This window comes from Macaca nemestrina, chromosome X (genome assembly GCF_043159975.1).
Source record: "Macaca nemestrina isolate mMacNem1 chromosome X, mMacNem.hap1, whole genome shotgun sequence".
Lineage (NCBI taxonomy): Eukaryota > Metazoa > Chordata > Mammalia > Primates > Cercopithecidae > Macaca > Macaca nemestrina.
The window spans coordinates 46,727,968-46,753,578 of NC_092145.1; the positions used below are offsets into that span (position 1 = coordinate 46,727,968).

Consider the following 25,611-nt stretch of genomic DNA (forward strand, 5'->3'; position numbering starts at 1 on the left):
TTGACTAGGCAAATGGATACACAAATCTAGAGGAAAACAGTTATATCTGGATAGGAGGCATAAATTTGGAAGTCCTGGGCAATTAGGTGGTATTAACAATCACGAGACTGAATAAATGAGTTTAGATAGAAAAGAAGAACAAGGATTCAATCTTGGAGCATTTTAAACTTAAAAGTTGGATAGATAATTCTAAGATGCATACAAAAATGCAAAGAACCTAGAATATCCAAGAATTACAATAAAGCCACAGTAATTAAGATAGCATCGCATTGGTGCAAGGAGAGACTAATGAAACAACAGAAGAGAATACAGCAGTCAGAAACAGACCTACACACATATGGTCATATGATCTACAAAAAAGTGCTAATGCAATTCATTGGGATAATTGATGATCTTTTGTTCTATAGTACTGACTCAACTGGACATCCATATGGGAAAAATGAACTTTGATCCCTACTCCAAACTACACACAAAAATTAATTGAAGAAAGATCAAAATGCGAAAGGTAAACAATAAAGTGTCTAGAAGAAAACACAGAGGAATATCATAAGACCTTTGAGGTAAGTAAAGATTTCTAAAACGGTGCATAAAAAGTACTAACGATAAAACAGGACATTGATTAATTTGATTTCATTTAATTAGCAACTTTTGTTAAACAAAAGTTAACAAAAGAGAAGATAGTTTTAATACATATATCCAATAATAAAATTAAAGATAAACACAGGCACTTTACAAAAGAGAATATAAAAACCAAAAGAAAGTAGTTCATAATCAAGTCACTAAGCAAATGCTAACAAAAATCACTTTGGAACATGGTTTGGTAATATCTATGAAACAAAACCTACACCTACCCTGTAATCCAGCAATTCAATTTCCAGATATATCTCCAATAAAAATTAGTGTTTATGTCCTACAAAAAATACATGTACAAGAATATTTATGACAGCTTTATTCACAATAGCTCCAGACCAAATGTCCATCAACACTAGAATACTGAGGTAATGTGCAGTGGAAAACCAAAGAATGGTGGAAAAATACTGCAACAAACAAAAACATAGATATATCTCACATATATTATATTTAGCTAAAGAAACCAGACATAAAAGAGCTCATACAGTATAATTCCATGTACACAAAGTTCAAGATTAGGCAAATTAATATATGCCAGAGGATAAAATAGTGATTACCTTTGGGGGGTACTGAGTAGGGAGTACAAGAGTCTTCCAGGGTCCTGAAAATGTTCTATATTTTGGTTTAGATGGTAATTAGATGGATACACATACGCACACACACGTATGTACACCACAGAGGAATGAAAAAGAACAAGAAATGTAATGTACTGAAAGCCAAGGGATGCAAATGTTTAAAGAAGGCAAAAAGCAAGCAAAAAAAGGACAGATCTGACATTTGGATTAGCAGGATATAGACTGCTGGCAACTGACCAGCATTTGTGGAGTGGTAGGCAGTGGGGAGTTGGGGGAAGAGGGGATAAAATCCTGATTGGAATTATGTTTAAGAGAAAACAAGAGGAGAGTAGAAAATTCTTAGGAAGTTTTGTTGCAAATGGGAATAGAAAAATAGAGAACCAGCTGGCAGGGAATGTAGGATTACCCTACTTTTTTTAGATAGGTGAAAAAAGCATATTTGTATGCTCCTGGGAATGACTGAATAGAGAGGGAAAAAATTGGTGATGTGGGAGAGGCAAAAATTGCTGGAAAAAAATCCTTGGGGAAATAAGAGGAAATGGAATCTATTGTATAAATAGAAGAACTGGCTTTAGATAGGAGCAGTAGTTATATGCAAGAAGGGAGACTATGAGCACAGGCACAAGTAGGTAAGTAAATATGGTGGTGACAATCTGTGAAAGTTCTCTTGTTACTGCTTTAATTGGTCAGTGAAATAGGAAGCAAGGTCAGAATAGGGGAGGAACTGCTAAAATTTGAGAAGAGAAGAAAAAGTGCAGGCTCAGAAAATGTGGAAATTTGGATAATGCTTTTGTTCCAAGTGAGTATAATGAAGTGAGAGAAGGGCAAAGGAATCATGGATTTATGAAAAGAATTGATTACAGTGATTGATAATGGAATTTAAGCTAGGTTAAGAGGGAAGAAAGGACATCAAAAAGTTAAGCATTAGTCAAAGTTGCTAGGTCTCAGTGGGGTTGGAGTATTGCTGGAGTCAGGTTACTAGAGGTAGTAAGCTAGAAAGAAGAGAACGATGCAAAAAATGGGATGCATGAAACCAAGATCATGTAAGTATAACACTATTGGTAATGAGATGGTCTTGGGGTATGACCATGGGAATCAGTGGCTAAGGTGTGACGGATGATACAGGGGATTTTGCTGATGATTTGAAAGAATGAAGAAAATGAAGAAATGAGTATGTCTGGAGATCAAACCTTTCATTCCTTGTTCTCCTTGGAGTCCTTTATCACCTGGAGATCCTGGGGGGCCTGGAGGGCCTGCTTCACATATCTCATCACCTGAGTAAGATAAAGAAAGGATAGTAAGCTAATTGTTGTGAAATATCAAGAAGATTAAACAAAAGAAAGCCTGACAAGCTTTTCAGTTACTTCTCTGAAGAAATACAAGTACCTATAAGCAAAAGGAAAATATAACATTGTTGATAAATACTATTTGAAGAGCAAATGTAAACATCCAAGAACTACCAAAACCCAAAAAGTAAAGCAGTAGTAGAATTTCTTAGATATCAGAAATGCAACAAATGAGGCCAACCTTTAGCTAGAGTTACTTATAAACAAAATAAACAAAAACAAAAAAAGAACTTAATAGGAGAAAAATATAGCTTACTAGGAGGGATGTGAGGTCCAGGAGGGCCAGGAGGCCCTGGAAGCCCAGGAGCCCCAGGCTGTCCCTCAAGTCCAGGAGGTCCAGGAATGGAAATTCCAGGTGGTCCTTCATCACCTTTCTGACCCCTTTCTCCAGGAAATCCAGGAGGGCCAGGAGGACCCACAACTGCAGCCCCTAAGATTCAAAAAAGTGATCAAAATGATCTCATCTTAGAGATGTTATGTTAGTTATCATTGAGACATTAGATAATGATAAGATCTTCCTTTAACATATAATTCTGGTTATATATTTTTTTCTAGGAGATTCAAAACTCTGAAAAAAAGGCTGAAAAATTTCAAAGAATGTAAGTAACAGTTTGAGGGTAGGAAATAATAATTTAAAGTAGCTTTATTACTTTTGGAAATTACTAGTAACCCCATCCTTTGACACTATGATCTGATAATCTTAAAAATACCAGAAAGTCATTAACAACATAAAAAGGTATTTTGAAGTTCCCATATAAACATGGCTCTGTTTCTGGACATTCTTCTGTTACACTGGTGATTCATGCACCATTAACACACATTTTAGTTGCTATAACTTAATAATGTTTCCAAAACTGCTAAGGAAAATATGCTCATCTTTGTTCTTTTTTAAAACCATCTTCACTACACTTACAAATTTACTTTTCTAAATAAATTTTAGAATCAACTTGTCAGTTTCATTTTCAAAAACTGGTTGGGATTCTGAATGGGATTAATTTGAATTTAAAGATTATTTTTTGGTAGAATTAACTGTTTATAATATTGGTTTTTCACATCGAGTAATAATTAAGTTTATTTCTCCATTTATTTAGTAATTTTATATTATTTAATAATAATTTACAAAATTCTGCAAAGAAGTCTTACACATGTATTGTTGGGGTTATTCATGGGTTTCTTTTATAACTACTGTGCATTTTAATACTATTACAATTGTGAAGTGTATTTTTTTCTCTTACATGTTTGCTGGTGAAGAGGAAGGCAAATTAAGTATGCTACTCAGATCTGGCCATCTTGCACACATACTCTCTTTAAGATCTGGGAATTTGTCAATGGATTTTTTAAAGCTTTCTGGTAGATAATCAGATGGTCTCTGAATAACTGAAATTTGGGCTTTTTCCCCATTCTTACCACCATTTTTTCTTCCAGATTTAGTGCATGGGCTAGGATCTCCACTTTAAGGACAAACAGCATTGGTAACTCTAAGTATCTTGATCTTATTTCTGACTTGAATAAAAATGTTCCTGATGTTTCACCACAAAGCATGACATTTCCCATACAGTCCTGCAGATAGATTCATCAAGTTAACGTAACTCTCTTTTAATTCTAGTTTAAGAGGTTTAGCTTTCTTTTAAAAATGAATGGGTATTGAATTGTATTGACTAATTTTTCCGCATCTGTTGGCCTGTTTTCTTTTACTCTGTCAATGTACTCAATCACAGTAACCTCAATCCATCCTTGCAATCTTGGAGTAAAATCTACTTGGTCATAATATCATATAATTTAATATGTTTCTGGATATTTAGGATTATTGCTTCTACGTTCATAAATTAGACTGGGTTATTGCTAGTGTTATCTCCTTAGTTGTTTAGTATCAATGCTATTAAACTGACTTTTTTTGTTGTTATTTTATAGCATACCTTATGCCTTTTTTTTTGGTGTTTTTCTTTTGTTTGTTTTTGTTTTTTTACTTTAAGTTCTAGGATACATGTGCACAACGTGCATGTTTGTTACATATATATCCATGTGCCATGTTGGTGTGCTGCACCCATTAACTCGTCATTTACATTAGGTATATCTCCTAATTCTATCCCTCCACCCTCACACCTCCTCCCACCCCACGACAGGCCCTGGTGTGTGACGATCCCCTTCCTGTTTTCCACAATGGTGGAACTAGTTTACAGTCCCACCAACAGTGTAAAAGTGTTCCTATTTCTCCATATCCTCTCCAGTACCTGTTGTTTTCTGACTTTTTAATGATCACCATTCTAACGGGTGTGAGATGGTATCTCATTGTGGTTTTGATTTGCATTTCTCTGATGGCCAGTGGTGATGAGCATTTTCTCATGTGTCTGTTGGCTACATAAATGTCTTCTTTTAAGAAGAGCCTGTTCCTATCCTTTGCCCACTTTTCGATGGGGTTCTTTTTTTCATGTAAGTTTGTTTGAGTTCTTTGTAGATTCTGGATATTAGCCCTTTGTCAGATGGGTAGATTGCAAAAAATGTCTCCCATTCTGCAGGCTGCCTGTTCAATCTGATGGTAGTTTCTTCTGCTGTGCAGAAGTTCTTTAGTTTAATTAGATCCCAGTTGTCTATTTTGGCTTTTGTTGCCATTGCTTTTGGTGTTTTAGACATGAAACCCTTGCCCATGCCTATGTCCTGAATGGTATTGCCTAGGTTTTCTTCTAGGGTTTCTATGGTTTTAGGTCTATCATTTAAGTCTTTAATCCATCTTGAATTAATTTTTGTATAAGGTGTAAGGAAGCGATCCAGTTTCAGCTTTCTACAAATGGCTAGCCAGTTTTCACAGCACTATTTATTAAATAGGGAATCCTTTCCCCATTTCTTGTTTCTCTCAGGTTTGTCAAAGATCAGATACTTATAGATATGTGGTGTTATTTCTGAGGCCTCTTTTCTGTTCCATGGGTCTACATCTCTGCTTTGGTACCAGTACCATGCTGTTTTGGTTACTGTAGCCTTGCAGTATAGTTTGAAGTCACGTAGTGTGATGCCTCCAGCTTTGTTCTTTTGGCTTAGGATTGTCTTGGCGATGCGGGCTCTTTTCTGGTTCCATATGAACTTTAAAGCAGTTTTTTCCAATTCTGTGAAGAAAGTCATTGGTAGCTTGATGGGGATGGCATTGAATCTATAAATTACCTTGGGCAGTATGGCCATTTTCATGATATTGATTCTTCCTATGCATGGGCATGGAATGTTCTTCCATTTGTTTGTGTCCTCTTTTCATTTTGTTGAGCATGGTTTGCAGTTCTCCTTGAAGAGCTCTTCACATCCCTTGTAAGTTGGATTCCTAGGTATTTTATTCTCTTTGAAGCAATTGTGAATGGGAATTCACTCATGATTTGGCTCTCTGTTTGTCTGTTGATAGTGTATAAGAATGCTTGTGATTTTTACATTGATTTTGTATCCTGAGACTTTGCTGAAGTTTCTTATCAGCTTAAGGAGATTTTGGGCTGAGACAATGGGGTTTTCTAAATATACAGTCATGTCATCTGCAAACAGGGACAATTTGACTTCCTCTTTTCCTAATTGAATACCCTTTATTTCTTCCTCCTGCCTGATTGCCCTGGCCAGAACTTCCAACACTATGTTGAATAGGAGTGGTGAGAGAGGGCATCCCTGTCTTGTGCCAGGTTTCAAAGGGAATGCTTCCAGTTTTTGCACATTCAGTATGATATTGGTTGTGGGTTTGTCATAAATAGCTCTTATTATCTTGATATATGTTCCATCAATACCTAGTTAGTTTTTAGCAAGAAGGGCTGTTGAATTTTGTCAAAGGCCTTTTCTGCATCTATTCAGATAATCATGTGGTTTTTGTCTATGGTTCTGTTTATATGTTGGATTATGTTCATTGATTTGCATATGTTGAACCAGCCTTGCATCCCAGGGATGAAGCCCACTTGATCATGGTGGATAAGCTTTTTGATGTGCTACTGGATTTAGTTTGCCAGTATTTTATTGTGGATTTTTGCATCGATGTTCATCAGGGATATTGGTCTAAAATTCTCTTTTTTTGTTGTGTCTCTGCCAGGCTTTGGTATCAGGATGATGCTGGCTTCACAAAATGAATTAGGGAGGATTCCCTCTTTTTCTATTGATTGGAATAGCTCCTCCATGTAACTCTGGTAGAATTCGGCTGTGAATCCGTCTGGTCCTGGACTTTTTTTGGTTGGTAGGCTATTAATTATTGTCTCAATTTCAGAGCTTGTTATGGGTCTATTCAGGGATTCAACTTCTTCCTGGTTTAGTCTTGGGAGGGTGTATGTGTCCAAGAATTTATCCATTTCTTCTAGATTTTCTAGTTTATTTCCATAGAGGTGTTTATAGTACTCTCTGATAGCAGTTTGTATTGCTGTGGGATCGGTGGTGATATCCCCTTTATCATTTTTTATTGCATCTATTTGATTCTTCTCTCTTCGTTATTAGTCTTGCTAGCGGTCTATCAATTTTGTTGATCTTTTCAAAAAACCAACTCCTGGATTCATTGATTTTTTTGGAGGGTTTTTTGTGTCTCTATCACAGTTCTATTCCGATCTTAGTTATTTCTTGCCTTCTGCCAGCTTTTGAATGTGTTTGCTCTTGCTTCTCTAGTTCTTTTCACTGTGATGTTAGGGTGTCAATTTTAGGTCTTTCCTGCTTTCTCTTGTGGGCATTTAGTGCTATAAATTTCCCTCTACACACTGCTTTAAATGTGTCCCAGAGATTCTGATATGTTGTATCTTTGTTCTCATTGGTTTCAAAGAACATCTTTATTTCTGCCTTCATTTCGCTATATACCCAGTATTCATTCAGGAGCAGATTGTTCAGTTTCCATGTATTTGAGCAGTTTTGAGTGAGTTTCTTAATGCTGAGTTCTAGGTTGATTGCACTGTGATCTGAGAGACAGTTTGTTATAATTTCTGTTCTTTTACATTTGCTGAGCAGTGCTTTACTTCCAACTATGTAGTCAATTTTGGAATAAGTGTGATGTGGTGCTGAGAAGAATGTATATTCTGTTGATTTGGGGTGGAGAGTTCTGTAGATGTCTATTAGGTCTGCTTGCTGCAGAGATGAGTTCAATTCCTGCATATCCTTTTTAACTTTCTGTCTCCTTGATCTGTCTAATGTTGACAGTGGGGTGTTAAAGTCTCCTACTATTATTGTGTGGGAGTCTAAGTCTCTTTGTAGGTGTCTAAGGACTTGTATGAATCTGGGTGCTCCTGTGTTGGGTGCATATATATTTAGGATAGTTAGCTCTTCTTGTTGAATTGATCTCTTTACCATTATGTAATGGCCTTCTTTGTCTCTTTTGATCTTTGTTGGTTTAAAGTCTGTTTTATCAGAGACTAGGATTGCAACCCCTGACTTTTTTTGTTTTCCATTTTCTTGGTAGATATTCTTCCATCCCTGTATTTTGAGCCTATGTGTCTCTGCACGTGAGATGGGTCTCCTGAATACAGCACACTGATGGGTCTTGACTCTATCCAATTTGCCAGTCTGTGTCTTTTAATTGGAGCATTTAGCCCATTTACATTTACATTTAAGGTTAATATTGTTATGTGTGAATTTGATCCTGTCATTATGATGTTAGCTGGTTATTTTGCTCGTTAGTTGCTGCAGTCTCTTCGTAGCATCGATGGTCTTTACAATTTGGCATGTTTTTGCAGTGGCTGGTATTGGTTTTGTCACCAACTTTATTTTTTTTAATGTCCTGAAAATAGTTTAAAATTTGGGAATTATCTGCTTTTTGACAGCTTGGTAGAATTCGTTTGTAAAATGATAAAACCACCCATACAACCAATGCATTTTCATGGAGATCTCTAACATTTTAAAATATTCTATGGTAATTGATCTACTGAGGTTTCCTACTTTCTCAAAACATTTTTAATTAATTTGTTTCCTGTTTCATGATAAATTTATATTTTTTCCAAATTTAAAATATTTTAACACATTTATAGTTTTCTTGTAATTTAAAATTTGATTTTTATAATGATCTTTTTCTTTACTGATTATATTTGTGCCTTTTTTCATTTTTATCTTGATTGTATTTGCAAACTTGTTAATTTCAAACTCTTCTCACTCAAAATATCTTTTATTTTCCCTATCCAATTACATTTTTAGTTTGTTTTCTATTTATTAATTTTTATTTTTATCTTTATCAAGCTTTTCCTTCTGTTTGTGCTTGTTTCTTTTTTCAAAAATTTAAGTCATTTCGTTTTAGTCTTTCTGATTTTGTGAGAAAGGTACTGATTTCGCTATATTAATGAGTTTTGATATGAGGTGCTTTCATTGTTGTTTAGCATTCGGTAGTCTGTCATTTCCTTTTGTTTCTTTTTTATGTCTAGAAATATTTATATTGTTTCTTAATATACAATTGTAAACATTTTTGGTGATTTTGTTGTAAATTTGTTATTTTATTTCACTGTGATCACAGAGAATGACATGCATGTAATTTTTAAATAATTCTTTATGTTCTAATAGAATGAATTTCTTTAAATATTCCATGTATGTTTAAAAAGAATGCATATTCTCTGCTGCACACAAAGTATTTCTCTTTCCCCCATATATACAGCTCAATTGTGTTGCTCAAATCATTTATAACCTTATTTTTCACCTACTTGATATGTTGGGGATTTGTCAGTTTATTTCCCATACGCTATCAGTTTTCACTTTATACATTCAAAGCTATATTGTTAGATACATATTCATAAATTTTAAATCATTGTGATATGATTTATCTATTTATCCATATGAATGTCTCTTTTTTATTTTAGATTCAGGAAGTACATACGAAGCTTTGTTAGTAATACAGGGGCATATTGCATGATGGTGGCATTTAGGCTTCCAGTGAACTCATCACCCAAATAGTGACTAGTGACTATGTACTCAATAAGTAGCTTTTCAATCTCCCCAACTTTTGGAGCCTCCTATGTCTATTGTTTCCATCTTTATGTCCATGCATACCTATTGTTTATCTCCCACTTCTAAGTGAAGACAGATGGTATTTGGTTTTCTATTTCTGAGTTATTCCACTTAGGGTAATGGCCTTCATCTGCATTCATGTTGCTGCAAAGGACATGATTTCATTGTTTGTATGGCTGCATATTCTTCCATAGTGCATATGTACCACATTTTCTTTATCCAATCCACTTCTGATGAACACTTAGGATGATTCCATGACTTTGCTATGATGAATACTGCTGCAATGAACATATGAGTGCACGTGTCTTTTTGTAGAATGATTTCCTTTGGGTAGATACCCAGTAGTGCGACTGCTGGGTGGAATGCTAGTTCTACTTGTAGTTCTTCGAAAAATCTCCAAACTGCTTTCCACAGTAGTTGAACTAATTTAAATTCCCACCAACAATATATAACTATGACCTCCACATTCTTGCCCAAATTTGTTATTTTATGCCTTTTTAATAATAGCCATTCTAACGTTTGAGTTAGTATCTCATTGTGGTTTGACTTTGCATTTATTTGCTGATTAGCGATGTTAAGTATTTTTTTCATGTTTGTTGGCCACATGTATGTCTTATTTTAAGAAGTGTTCTGTTCATGTCTTTTGCCCAGTTTTTAATGGGGTTTTTTTTTCTCTTATTGATTTGTTCAAGTTCCTTATATTAATAGATTCTGGATACTAGTCCTTTGCCAGATGCATAGTTTACAAATATTTTCACCAATTCTGTAGGCTATTTACTCCATTGATTGTTTCTTTAGCTGTGCAGAAGCTCTTTAGTTTAATTAAGTCCCAATTGTATATTTTTGTTTTGGTTGCATTTACTTTTGAAGTCTTAGTCATAATCTTTGCCTAGGTCAATGTCCAGAAGAGTTTTTCCTGCATTTTCTTCCAGAATTATTATAGTTTCAAATTTTGCATTTAATTATATTTCATACTATATTAGAACTGCTAAACCAGTTTTATGTATAGCATTTGCCCAGTATATATTGCATTATTTTCAGATTATATCTGTCACTTTGCTTTAGATATGTCTACTACGCACTATATATAGGTATTTTTAATTTCAATTTTAGTCAGTGTCTTTTAATCAGTGTTTAGTTCTTTCAAATTTGTTGGAGTTACTGACTTATATTTAACTTCTTCTTGTCATCTTATATTTTATTTTCTATTTGCCCAGATTTGTCTTTATTTTGCCCCAATCCTAACTTACACAATATAAGAGATTTTTAGTCATTTTCTTTCTTCAATTGGTGTGTAAGTTATACATTTTATTTCTATTCTTCTCTAGTGGCTACTATTAATATTTTAACCTATGTACTTAAACCTATATATTTCTAAAAATTTATACAGTTAACAAGATTTATATTATCTTTCCCTAACAAGACAAAACACTTCTCTTTATTCTCTCTGCATCTACACATCACAGGTTAATAATGTTTACAATTATAGCTCCAAGTTGTTACTTAGAACACCTTTTTAAAAAATGACCAGTACTGATTTAGACTTAATATGCTTTACTAATATATTTTCTAAGCTTTGGTTCTTGCATCCTACCGCTATTCTCATTTTATCCAGAATTCCTTTTTTTCTTTTTGGAGTAAAACCTCCAGTAACTATTTCAGAGACAGTCTGAAGGTGTTAAACTTCCTATGTATCTCATCTTCACATTAGGATGATAGTTTAGTATAACACAGAATCCCTAATTCATAGTAATTTGTCCTTATCACTTTGAAAATGTGCTCCATTATCATCCTCTGACTCTGCTTTGTAGGTGATCGGCTTTTTGTTCTCAAATAGTTTTTAAGTGCTTCTTTTTATCCCTGAATTCTGAAATATCCCTACAATGTGTCTAGTTATGGGCCTTTGCATTACTACTATTTTACTCTTGCTTAGTGCTCCATGAGCTTTTCCATAGTGATGTATGTGTTTTTTAATAGATGGAAGTTCTCAGCCATTATTTTTTTCAAATGCTGACTCTTGTCCCATTCTTTCCTTCTTGGCCTCCCTCATGAGATAATTTTGGAGCTTCTAAGTTTATCCTTTATACTTCTTAACTTTTCATTCATACTTCCCAACTCCTTATCTCTTTTATTGCATTCTGAGGTAATTCTTTATTTCAATTTTCCAGATACAGTATGTATTTAGTTCACTATCTTGAGATTAGGAATCTGAAGTTCACATTTAGAGCATAATGGAACCTATATTTATTTTCTTTCTCTTGGGAAAGATCACTATCACTCATCTCATCATTTTGTATTTCATTAGCCACATATTTTTGAAGGAAAAGGAATAATAATTTATTGAATATGTATGTGTGCCAGGCACTGTACCACATACATCTGGATATTTTACATACATCACTATTATTACCCTATGTCAGAGAACATCCAAATAAACATTCTAGATAAGGGCAGTACTCAATTTGTGGCCAAATTAGAAATGTTCCCCTATACTGTGTGTTTTCAAAGGCAATAATATAAAACTCAGTATTGAGCTCTAAGATTTTATTTTATAACAAAATCACCATGGGGATTTCTAGTTAGGTGTTTCTGAAATTTTAGGTGGATAATGCTGCTTGCCATTTTTATACAGGAAATCTTGCAAAACTAGGCATTACTTGGGGAGAATATCCTTCCCTATTAGCATGAAAAGTGTGATGATTTGCCTATTAAATCTCAGAATTGTTTGGTATAATATAGTAATAATAAAATGTACCCCAGTTAATATGGCTATCATCAAAAAGACAAAAAATAACAGAATGCTGCAAGGATGCAGAGAAGAGAGAACTCATACACTGTTGGTGGGAATGTAAATTAATGCAACCATTATGAAGAAAAGTATGGAGGTTCTTCAAAAAACTAAAAATAGAACTACCATATGTTCCAGCAATCTCACGTCTGGGTATATATCCAAAAGAAAATAAATTAGTAATTCAAAGAGATATCTGCACTCCCATGTTTATTGCAGCACTATTCATAACAGCCAAGATATGAAATCAACCTGAATGTTCATCAGTGGATGAACAGATAAAGGAAATGTGGTATAAATACACAATGGAATATTATTCGGCCATAAAAGAACGAAGTTCTGTCATTTTCAGCAATATGGATGAACCTGAAGGACATTACGTTAAGTGAAATAAGCCAGGCACAGAAAGGCAAATACAAATGCATGTTCTCATTCTTATGTAGGAGGTTAAGAAAAAAGTTGATCTCATGGAGGTAGAGAGAATGATGGTTACCAGGGGCTGGGAAGGGTCAGGGGCAATGAAGAAAGGTTGGTTAATGAGTACAAACATATAGTTAGATAGAAGCAGTAAGTTACAGTGTTTCATAGCACAGTGGATTCACAACAGTTAACAACAACTTATTGTATATTTCAAAACAGCTAGAAGAGAAGACTTTGAATGTTCCCAACATAAAGAAAAGATAAATACTTGAGGTAACGGATATTCTAGTTACCTTGATTTGATCACCATACATTGTACCCACGTATTAAAATATCACATGTATCCCATAAATATGTGCAATTATGTATCAATAAAAAAAAATGTAGAAATGGGAATCTTAGGATTAAAGGACACTATTCATTTAGGCTTTTTTAAAGTACAAGTGAGTAATATGGTGAGAGAAGGTATAGTGAGATTTGGGAAGTACCTGTCAATTAAAAAGGATTTGTGTCTTCTACTTCCATGCTTACCATGGAACTGATCTGATAAAAAGTATACATGGATTAGTAAGCATGCTATAAGCACAAGGCCATAAATGCAATCTCATTTACCTGGAGGTCCAGGAAGGCCAGGTGGACCCTGTATTCCAGGAAATCCTCGCTCTCCTTTTTCCCCGGGCAAGCCAGGCAACCCAATGTTTCCTTTTTCTCCTATAGTTACACCAGTCCCAGGTCTAGGAATTACCTTTATTACAAAAGAAAAAAAAAATAAAGAAATGCAAAGAAGAAAAGCCTTGTTCTCCTGAAAATACTATGGGAGCTACATATGATTGCAATGTCATCATTTTCACATAGTTTATGAATCACATTCCGTATTGCTCCCATCCTCCAACTGATTAGAAAATGTCCAATACAAGTAACAACATTACCATGTTCCTGAGCCCAAGGCGTATAAAACTAAAAGTATTTTTGATGTCTCTTCTCCTATAATTCACATTCAATTAATTCCAGTCTCCTAAGCCTGACAATTCTTTACAGAAAACATCTCTCCAATTTGCCCCCTTGATTCCTGTTGCCACAACTGTATCATCAACTCGCACTTAGAGTAACAGAAGAACCTCTGATCTTGTCCCTTGAATTCCAATCTATTGTTAGGATATGCTTCCTCAAAAACCATTTGTGTGCGTGTGTTAACTATTCTGCTTAAGGACTCAAAATTGCTCACTACTTTTTACTACAAGTGCTGCTACTTTTAATCCTGAACTGTAAGTCACTTTTCACTTCCAATACCTCTCTCACCTATTTAATCTCCTATTATGTCTTACAATAAAGTTTTATTATAGTGAAGTCTGTCTGATTCTAATCATTTCATTCAACTTGCACATTCTTGTCTATGTCTTTGCATATTCCATTCCAAACACGTGTAATGCCTTTCCCCAATCTTTCCCTTTATCAACCCACATTTATTTCTTCCTTTAAAAAAGAAAACTACCCCATAAATATATATACCTACTATATACCAAAAGAAATTTAAAAATAAAACCCATCTTTTCTTTATTGATTAAACCCAACTAATTAATCATTCCTTTTTACTCTGTATTCTTGTAACTCAAGTATTTTCTTAAAAACTTAGTATTAAATAAATTAAATATTTAAAAATTCTTCTTATAGACCTATAAAGGTAAATGAACATCAGATTTAAGAGACTGCCAGTCTGATGTACAAATTAACACCTAGTAGCAGTATGATATTTCATCCTGTCTCTATTGGATGGATATAAGAAACATTCACACAAAAGGAGACAAAAAGTTGTGGGACTTAGGATTGGAATAGTGATTCAAAAGGAAACTGGGCTGCTAAATAGGACTGTACTCTCAAAATTTCCATTTCTTCTGATATGTATTAAAATTTTATCTTCTCATTTTATAAAGAGATTATTTCCTAGAGGAGTGAAGCTGATTTTAAAATGAAAGTGAATAAAAAAAATCTAAGATCTTCTTTAAGTATATCCTCATTAGATTTAGTACAGTCCTAAGTATTAATAACTGAGACTCACTATGGATAATAAGAATTAAATTAATGTTACTAACATGTCTGGACACATAAGTTTTCCAACATTCGCACTGTTGCGGCTTCAATGCAGTTTGAAGTCAAGAGTCTTACTAAATTTCAACCAAAGAAAAACCAACATGTTAAACCTCAGCAACGATATTTTATTCCTAATAAGACTGGAAGTACAGTTGACTTAAATTTCATAGTGAACACAAACATGACAGAAATTCTGTAGCTCCCCCACTCCCAATTATTCTTTCATAAAGCAGCTTCCTACGTGCGTTATTAAAAGTCCCTAGAAAGCACACACTCAGGAAAGAAAGAGGTGTGAATCAGACAATTACAAATTTAGAAAACCTATTAAGACCAAATCTATCTTTCTCCTGAGCTCTGCAGGGGAAAGGACCAAAACCCCACCCCACCCCAACTTCCCCAAGTTTTGTTTTGTTGTTGTTTTCATTGAACCTTTGTAAGCAACACTTGCACCACCTGCTGGTTGCTTGAGAAGTGATCTGGCAATCATGAAGTAAAACAACCCAAAGCCATAATTTTAGACCTTTACCACGCAGAAGTAATGCATAGGCAGAACAATACAAGACCTTGAGGTCAACGTTACTGAAGTTTTTAGATATAAAGACTTTTAAGCCAGTAGAAATTGATAATGACTTGAAATTTTCTGTTCTATGAAGAAAAAGTAGGGAGTATGCAATTAAGGCACAAAAATGATAATGCATTAATAAATTTTGATAAATGAATACTAAAAAAAAACTTACAAGTCCAGGAGGTCCAGGTGGGCCAATGTCACCTTTTTGGCCCTGTTCAATTCAATTGTAAATAGGTTAGTAAAATTCACATGAAAACATCAATTTCCTCAAGAATATAAGAGAAACTTTTCAAAAAGACCCAGAAATCAATCATAAAATACCTCAAATGAGAAATGCAACATGAAGTAATGAAACAATTCTGAGCTAAGCCTAACCTGTGATGTTGTCTCAGATTTACTAGCTATATAATATTGACCAAGTTAATTAACTTCTCCAGTTTATATACAAAGAATAAAGATTTTTGGACCAGAGTTTTAAGGTATTTCTAGTTGTAATGTTTTTTTGATTTTTAAGATTCCTATTTTTAGCCAACTACAAATACTCTATAAAGAAGATAATAGAAAAAAATGGTAGCACTAGAATCAGTGAAAAACTTACATTTTTTTTTTTTACATTTAGCCATATTTCTCCTCGTAAAACTAGCCAAGGACATAAATGTAGTGTCATTTCTATTAGTGACAGATATTTCAGATGCGATGGACTTAACTATCATCAATAATAGCTAGTAACTCTGAATTGCTTTTGTGAGCTTGCTCTTGGAAGCTAATGAAAGACAAGTTCAGATAGAACTTTTATCGTTGATTAGTAGCTATAACAGCATGGAAAAAACACAATATTCAATATTCAAATGTTACTCTTCTACTGGCCAAGACACAAGGATGGTCTTTTTCATACTTCTATTCTGACTCTAGTCTTGTTCATAGAAGCCATCCATCTATATACAAATACTACTTGACAAAAAACCATTTTATCTGAGTATTTCCTACCTCCCTTTATGCTAATTGTGCCTTTTAAGCCATGCTAGAACTTAGACCTAATTTAGAAATAAACCACCATTAAAATATGTGCCTTCTGCCTACATTCAAGTTTGTAAGGCCTTTCCTTCCTTGCCTGAAAAACAAAAAAGCTTTCAGTTTTTGATACAAAGCAATTAAAGACAAGAGGGATTGGAGTACTGGTTATTTTGTGACCTGCTAAAACTCTGGTAATTGTGTGCTTCATACAATGTTTCAAAGTCATTTGAAAAATAGGTAACTAAATAATTGACCTCAGTCAGGCTGCATTGGCCCAGTAGGGGGGAAAAACAACAAAGAATTAGCCACAGACAGGCGCCTGTACTCCCAGCTACTCGGGAGGCTGAGGCAGGAGAATGGCGTAAACCCGGGAGGCGGAGCTTGCAGTGAGCTGAGATCCGGCCACTGCACTCCAGCCTGGGAGACAGAGCGAAACTCCGTCTCCAAAAAAAAAAAAAAAAAAAAAAGAATTAGCCACAGACTTACAGACAATAATTGCATACAGAATGGAAATGTTTAGTGGCGACGTTCTACATTCACAGCTATAAGCCTTTTTCGTAAGAGGACCTTACTAAAATAGTGCTGAATTCTCTTTGCGGAAAAAAAAGCTTTGCCGACACATGCTCAAAGTAAAGGCAATGACTTTTCACAGTGGAGATGCTAAAGTTAAACAATGCTTAATGTATTTCTGCAACATGGACTGTGATTTATGGCAATGGAAGAAAATTTAGCAAGTGTGGTATAAAAGAAAAATGAGCAAAAGATGAATAAAGAAGGAATATTTTGAATATAAAAGCTAGTTATGTAGACGTTTTCCATTTATAATTCAAGCTTGAGAGAAGAAAAGGATTATTTTAGCTAGACTAAACCAGTCACTTCAAAGTATTAAAATTCTTACCTTTTCACCATCCCTTCCGGGTTCACCAGGGTAACCAGGATCACCAGGCAAACCCTTTAAAAAATAGCGGATAGGGTGACATGAGCACAAATGGTGGGGTTAGGAAATCTCCAAAAATTGTCTTCTCCATAGAAGCAATGAGAATACTGGCAAAAATGGTCAGTCAGAATTAACTTTCATAACTTAACCAAAGCTTGCAACAATTCAAGGAGTGTTTTCTCAGGAAAAAAAAAAAAAAAATGCTGAATCTTGTGAGAACTCAGAGCTTTGTGGCATTTTAACTTGCTCTATTCCCACCAACTCTCCTCACAATCAAGGTGAAAACCAGCAGCCTAGCAGCAACTGGAGAGGAAAGAACAGGGCTGGAGCTCCTTCGAAGCCCCATTTCCAGAGAATTATCATTATTTGATCTGTCTGGTGGTTCAAAAGAAGACTATTTGCAAGGCTGCCTTTATTTGACCCAACTTGGGCTCTCCCAGTGCAAACAGAGAACAAGAGAACAGCCTCCCTACCGCCCAACCCCCATTTGTTGAAAACACTAAGAGGCAATTGTTGAATATCACAGCTGCCTGAATCAAGACAAAGACCAATTGTTCCAAAAGAAGCCAGGAACTGAGGCCCTGAATTTACCTCTTGATATTTTATAATATAAAATATTTTTGAACTAGAGATTGTAAATTGAGGATTGCCTGTTTAGTAAAATATCCTGAAACCAATTTATCTGAATTTAGTAATTCTAACCTATCTTGTTAAGAATTATCCTTTTCCCATGGAATAACTTACAAATTTCATCAAATATTCTCTCTGTCCTTGAAAAACTCTTGCCTACTGTAGATACTCTTGATACTGAAGCTGCTTGAAATAATGTTTTTGGAATTACATATTTTATTTCCCATGCCCCTTTTTGGTAGTAAGTAGAAATATTACCTGTCAAAACTTTTACTGAAAAAACATGTTCACACACACAGAAAAACTGTATGGGAATATTTATAATAGTTTTATTCATAATGGCCACAACACAGAAACAACCAAAATATCCTTCAATGGGTCAATGGATAAACAAACCATGGTATATTCAAATTATCAAATACTACTCAGCAATAAAAAAATGAACTGATACACAATTCAATGTATTATGCTATGTGAAAGGATCCTGATTCAAAAGGCTATATACAAAATGATCCAATGTATCTGACATTTGGAAATAGGCAAAATTAAAGAGACTGACAAAAGATCAGTTGTTGCAAGGAGGTTGGGATAGGAGAATAGGGAGGAGATAACTACAAAAGAGCATGAGGGAACTTTTGAAGGTGATGGAAGTGTTCTTAATTATGGTGGTGGTGACACAACTGTATGTGTTTGTCAAAACACAGAACTGTAGCCGGGCGCGGTGGCTCAAGCCTGTAATCCCAGCACTTTGGGAGGCCAAGACGGGTGGATCACGAGGTCAGGAGATCGAGACCATCCTGGCTAACACGGTGAAACCCCGTCTCTACTGAAAAAATACAAAAAAACTAGCCGGGCGAGGTGGCGGGCGCCTGTAGTCCCAGCTACTCCGGAGGCTGAGGCAGGAGAATGGCGTGGACCTGGGAGGCGGAGCTTGCAGTGAACTGAGATCCGGCCACTGCACTCCAGCCTGGGCTACAGAGCAAGACTCTGTCTCAAAAAAAACAAAAAAACAAAAAAACAAAAAAACACAGAACTGTAAACTAAAAATAGTTCCTTTTACTATATGTAAATTATATCTCAATAAGTCTGACTTTAAAAAATAGATGAACCTCAAATTTATATTTGGTGTAATTGGATTGTTTGTAATGCAAAGGATAAACGCTTGAGGGGAAGAATACCCCATTCTCCATGATGTGCTTATTTCACATTGCATACGTGTATCAAAACATCTCATGTACCTCATAAATAAATATATACACCTACTATGGACTCACAAACATTTTTAAAAATTGAAAATTATATTCAAAAGACAAAGGCTGGATAATTTCAATTCATTTAAACTATTTCCAGACCCCACACTCTTTGTCATACTCTTTCTCTACCACCATATGTTATACCAACATATAAATGTCTCCAGTTTTGCAGGGGGAAGAACCTTAGCTACTCACAGGAATTCCTGGTTGGCCGTTTTCTCCATCTTTGCCTGGTTTACCCTACACAATACAAAGAAATGATAGAGCAACAACATACATTTGTTAGTTAGGAAGTATAAAGTTAAAGAATATAACAAGCTTTATTACTGGCTTGGACTATATTAAGTAGACTTTTTAGACATCAACATTATAATGTCAGTAGTGATATTTTGAAACAATGGAAGTAAGATGTAGGAAGAAAGAATAAAATCACACACACACACACACACACACACACACACACACATTTAGAATTTTTTGCAAAGAATATTAGCAGTTACATCACTTACTCTTTTGCCTGGCTCTCCTTGCTCACCCTTCTCACCTTTCTCACCACCTGGGGGACCCTGTACACATAAAAATTGTTTCACATTGGTTCATAGAGTATTGTGTACCAATGCCAATTTACATTAAATGATGCTAAAGCACTTTAGGTTACTTACTGGAGGACCACGTATCCCTGGAGGTCCAGGAGGCCCTCGGTCACCAGGAAGTCCCTATGTAGTAGTAGGGGAAAGAAAGTCAATGTTAATACTGGAACATGCTTTTCATTCTAAGCACTAGCACTAGCTAGAAGCATTTTTAATAAACTGAACCACAGCTACATCTATGTTGCAGCAACATGGTTAGAGCTGGAGGCCATAATCCTAAGTGAATTAATGCATGAACAAAACATCGAATACCACATGGTCTCATTGGGGGCACAAGGACATAAAGATGGCAACAATAGACACTGGGGACTACTAAGAGTAGAGGGAGGCAGGTAATACTTGTAAAACTAACTTCTGAGTACTATGTTCACTACCTGGCTGATGGGATCTGTACCCCAAACCTCAGCATCATACAATATACCCATGTGACAAACCTGTACATGTACCCCCTGTATATATAATAAAGGTAGAAATTTTTTAAACAATAAAATAAAATAAAAATAAATCTCCCTCTAAAAAAATTAAACTGAACTGTATACTCATGTAGTATAACCAAAGATAATAGGGTGTTTCTAATTTAAGGTTGAAATATTCTAAGCAAAATTAACTAGAGCTATCTTTGCTCATTTCAGTTAATTTCTTGTCTATATACAAGCCAAGATTTGAGGTAAATAACAAGGCAACACTTAAAATGAAAAAATGACAATTTTTTATTCTTATAAAATATTTTATACAAAGTAAGAATACCTAAAACAAGGAGATTTTGGGGTCAAATGGCATACATATATTTTGGCAGATAATTAAATGGCCAAAGTCATATTGATGGTAGAGTTTCAATACAACTTTTCCTTTATTCTTAACTTTCTTATTTACATTTAAGAGAAACAAAAATGCACACATTCTGTTTGTTTAAGTGTGGGCCAGTATGCTTTAAAAATATATCTAATTTCCCTCATCTACTCTAGCAAAAGCAGGGTATCAGATAATTATTTCTAAACACAGCAAAGGCTTATAGAGTAACATTATCTTTCTCCTTGCATATCGGTGAAATGTAGAGAACACTGTCATCATTCTGACTTACCATAACCTAATTTTATACATGAATGGATTCTTCAAATAGCCAAAAATGGAAATAACCCAAATGCCCATCAACTGATTAATAAATGGATAAACAAAATGTAGACTATTTACACAATGAAATATTATTCAGCCATAAAAAGGAATGAAGCACTGATATGTGCTGCAAAATGATTTAACAAGAAAACACTATGCTAAGTAAAAGAAGCCAGACACAGAAGATCACATATTATGTGATTCCATTTATATGAAATATCCAGAATAGAAAAATTTACAGAGCCAAGAAGTAGATTAGTGATTACCTAGGGCTGGTCAATTTGGGGAGAAATAGGGAGTACAGCTAACATAGGTATGGAGATTTTTTTTAAGGAAGCCTAAAAATTTTCAAAAGTTAGATTGCACGGATAGTTTCACTACCCTGTGAATACACTAAAAAAAATTGAATTGTACACTTTAAATGGGTGGATTCTATGTATGTAAACTGTATCTTGATAAAGTTATTTTAAAAATTTAATGATCTCAGCCAGGCGTGGTGGTTCACGCCTGGAATCCCAGCACTTTGGGAGCCTGAGGCAGGTGGATCACGAGGTCAGGAGTTCAAGACCAGCCTGGCCAACATGGTGAAACCCCATCTCTACTAAAAATACAAAAATTAGCAGGGTGCGGTGGTGGCACCTGTAATCCTAGCTACTAGGGAGGCTGAGGCAGGAGAATCGCTTGAACCTAGGAGGCAGAGGTTGCAGTGAGCCAAGATCATGCCATTGCACTCCAGCCTGGGTGACAAGAGCAAGACTCAGTCTCAAAAAAATAATAATAATAATCTCAGATCCTTGTTATTTAAAAAAATACCCTGATATATAACCACATTTCAGCTTATAATGCATTTTAATGGAATGCCACTTACATATAAATATTATTTTTAACTTTTTATCATTTCATTTTTTCAGATTTATTGAGGTATAAATGACTAATTAAAAACTGTATATATCTAAGGTGTAAACAATGTGATGTTTTGATATACATATACATTGTGAAGTGGTTACCACCATCAAACTAATTAACATATCCATAGCAAGATTTTCATTGACTTCCTCCCTACTTACTCACCTGATCTCCTTTCTGAAACTCTACATCAATTGGTCTTTTCTGTTCACTGATCTGCCCAGGTGGCCCAGGTGGGCCCTGAAGACCTTGCTCACCCTGTTTGCAAGATAAAATAAGGCAGTGATATTTCATAACCACCACAGACAATAATATGACATGTAAGATAAGATAACTGCAAGAAGCAAGAGAAAGAAAGAAGGCAGTTCAAATGACTACAAAAAGAGAAAGCTGAGGGCTGAATAACCAACTCTCTTTCTTTACTCACCTTTTCACCTTTGGGTCCCTGGAAATTTAAGCCCATATTCCCCTGGAAAGAGAAGTTTCCATTTAAAAATCTCACTGACAGTAAGAAAAGAATACACACCAAATAAAAGATATAAAGAAAAAGAAAATTACCTTTGGTCCTGGAAGTCCTGGTGGACCAGGAGGGCCCTATGAAGAGAAGAAAAAAGAGAAAATAAAATGTTATATTAATAAGTTAATTTTAAAAGTTACTTAGTTTCAGAAAGAGTAAGGTGTGAAAAAGCACATCAAAATAGTATTTTCTTGTCTGTTTTCATTTTAGTCAGAGACACATGTTTTAACTGATTAAAATGAGTTAGATGAACGTGAGTACCTCTGATGACAGAACAGAAATGGGCAAGAGAAAAAAACTGGGATGGGCAGAGGTAGACTGGTAGCCCCAGTGTCAAAAATCAATTCAAAAGTTAATCTCAACAGCCCATCAAATTTTTCACATCAGAATTATAGGTAAATTTAGGTACCATAACGCAATTAACTACCAAGTTCCAAAAACCATGTGTTATTTTTTAAAATCCAGTTTGATTTTTATACAATCTGACTTTGTGTATTTGAGAATGTTTCAAGGTTTGAAAAATTAAATAGGCACCTTTCTGCTCAAGTATGTTGCCTCTTAACCTCAATGGGCCTATTTATTTATATATTGTATCTTGGTGACATTTCTTTCGGTTTTTTTTTTTTTTTTTGAGACGGAGTTTCCCTCTTGTTGCCCAGGCTGGAGTGCAATGGAACGATCTCGGCTCACCACAACCTCTGCCTCCTGGGTTCAAGCGATTCTCCTGTCTCAGCCTCCCGAGTAGCTGGAATTACAGGCATGCACCACCAAGCCTGGCTAATTTTTTGTATTTTTAGTAGAGACAAGGTTTCTCCATATTGGTCAGGCTGATCTCGAACTCCCAACCTCAGGTGATCCACCCGCCTTAGCCTTCCAAAGTGCTGGGATTACAGGCATGACCTACCGCACCCGGCCTCTTGGTGGCATTTCTAAGATTTGGCTTCACCTGTTGAATTAGGGTTAATTCAAGGAATATCCAGAAATGTAAAGTGAATCGGTTAAGTGGCCACAATGGTTCAGGAAATTCAAGGTGTAAGAACATACTCAAGGGGCACCAATGTTCCAACAGCAGAATTAGGAAAAAGTGTAAAAGTCCATAGTTTCATGCTTTGCATGAAGTCTACAACTAAAATAAACTGAAGGGTTTTGTAATCTTCCCCCAAAAAGTTATAGGAAAGCAGAAATCACAATCTTTTCTGGTAGATTCCTCTAGTATTTATCAAACATTATTTCCTTCATTCAAAAGTGCAGGACCAATTGTCACAAACAAAAATGCACAACCTATACAGGTATAATGAAAACTGTCACTTAAATATATGGTAGATGAGAGATAGAGTGGCACATGAGAAATTACTTCTACTGAAATACAATTTTCTTGGCCTTTTAAGAGGGCAACAGCAAACTTGTAAGTCCAAAACATGACTTGAATGAAATCTAAGTATTGCAGAAGTAAAAATACTTAGAATTTACAAGGATAGAAAATAAGAGTGACTATAGAGGTAGTAAAGTAAGAGAATCGGTTACACATTCAGGATCTGTAGAAGTTTTGCGGGTATAAAAACCTGTGACCAATTGCATAGTGATCGCTCCCCTCACCAATTCTACTGTTTTGTCCCAGGCGCCTAAGAAATGAAAGCCAGTATTTTTTATGAAGCCCTGCTTTTGTTCTTCTTAAACAAAAAATTGCAGTTTGAAGAAACATGTTTCATCAAGTGATTAGAAAACTGCCTTAAAAGACTTTCTGAAATGGCCAGAATTGACTTCAACACTGATACATCAAGAAGCAACCAACAAAATATTTCATCATAATCTTTCCTTTTATATACCTCATTTTTCCATCTATAAAATGGAGCCATTACTTAGAATGCATATTATTCACCACATCATTGTAAAGTCACCTTTAAATAAGAAAATTATAAATTGGGAATGTTGAGAATGCATTATGTTTTCAAGTATTATAAATAATATTAATATTCATGAAAGAAGTCAGAAAGGAAAGGAGAAATTAAATTAAAGAAGAGAGCTTACCATCAAACCTGGTGGTCCTGGGGGACCAATTGGCCCTGGTATACCAGTGGGACCAGGTAGGCCCTGTTATAAAGTGAGTAAAGAAAATGATGAAAATAAAAAACAAAAAAACTAAAAAAACAAGCCCTTCATTGTATTTTTTTTTTTTGTAGACGAAGTCTCACTCGTGTTGCCCAGGCTGGAGTGCAATGGCATGATCTCGGCTCACTGCAACCTCCGCCTCCTGGGTTCAAGTGATTCTCCTGCCTCAGCCTCCTGAGTAGCTGAGATTACAGGCACCTGCCACCACGCCTGGCTAATTAGCGTATTTTTAGTAGAGACGGGGTTTCACCATGTTGGCCAGACTGCTCTCGATATCATGACTCGGTCTCCCAAAGTGCTGGGATTACAGGCGTGAGCCACTGTGCCCGGCCCCCTCATTGTATCTTACAAAGAACTAAATGGATGAAATTTAGACTTCATTTAAACTTCAGTTGTCACTGGAATTCTGCTCTACAATTTTATCATTCAGCAATATTCTAAGTGAAATTTTAAAATGCATAGGGATAAAAGGATTAAGTAGTTATAAGAAAACTTGTGGTTTAAAGTGGTAAATAAATATAAGACAAATAATAAGGAAAATTTACAAAATAAAGTGATAAAGGTATGCATTTAGTTGGGGCTTTTATGCTATAAATGAGAAGGGAAAGGCTAGTACTTTCAAGATAGCTTCTCTAATTTAAAAATAGATAAGATTAAAGACAGAGGGAAATAAGAGTAACTGGGATAAATTATAAGAGAATGATACAAGTGTTATGGAATAATTTGGCATGTTAAAAACCGAAAATTTGGCCTACAATCTAGCAATTCTATAGTTAGATATAAATCATGGATTTTTTTGTAATGAAAAAATTGTGGGCTTGGCACAGAGGCTCACACCTGTAATCCTAACTAATACTTTGGGAGGCCTAAACAGGAGGATCGCTTGAGCTCAGATATTTGAGACCAGCCTTGGAAACATGGTGAGACCTTGTCTCCACGAAAAATTTTAAAAAGTAGCCAGGTGTGGTGATGTGCACCTGTGGTCCCAGCTACTCAGGAAGCTGAGGTGGGAGGATTGCTTAAGCCCAGGAGGTCGAGACTGCAGTGAGCCATGATCATGCCACTGCACTCCTTTCTGGGCAAGAGTGCAAGATGCTATCTCAAAACAACAACAACAACAACAAACACCACATAAAACAAAAAACACCAAAT

At 35.3% G+C, this 25,611-nt stretch overlaps 1 protein-coding gene across 3 annotated transcripts in view; it reads right to left on the minus strand.

Annotated features, from left to right (window-relative positions):
• LOC105490456 (collagen type IV alpha 5 chain) overlaps positions 1-25,611 on the minus strand; it is a 271,513-nt gene that overhangs the window by 111,563 nt on the left and 134,339 nt on the right. For all 3 annotated transcript variants that reach the window (XR_011618460.1, XM_011756104.3, XM_024795626.2), the window contains 12 exons: positions 24,379-24,441; positions 22,392-22,427; positions 22,261-22,302; positions 21,999-22,091; positions 19,827-19,880; positions 19,674-19,730; positions 19,360-19,404; positions 17,243-17,296; positions 15,500-15,541; positions 13,287-13,419; positions 2,808-2,981; positions 2,396-2,479 (listed from right to left, as the gene is read on the minus strand). Coding sequence is in view for 2 of the 3 variants with exons in the window: in XM_011756104.3 (XP_011754406.2) it covers positions 2,396-2,479; positions 2,808-2,981; positions 13,287-13,419; positions 15,500-15,541; positions 17,243-17,296; positions 19,360-19,404; positions 19,674-19,730; positions 19,827-19,880; positions 21,999-22,091; positions 22,261-22,302; positions 22,392-22,427; positions 24,379-24,441 (877 nt within the window). In the remaining variant the exon portion in view is untranslated. The remainder of the gene's footprint in view (positions 1-2,395; positions 2,480-2,807; positions 2,982-13,286; positions 13,420-15,499; positions 15,542-17,242; positions 17,297-19,359; positions 19,405-19,673; positions 19,731-19,826; positions 19,881-21,998; positions 22,092-22,260; positions 22,303-22,391; positions 22,428-24,378; positions 24,442-25,611) is intronic.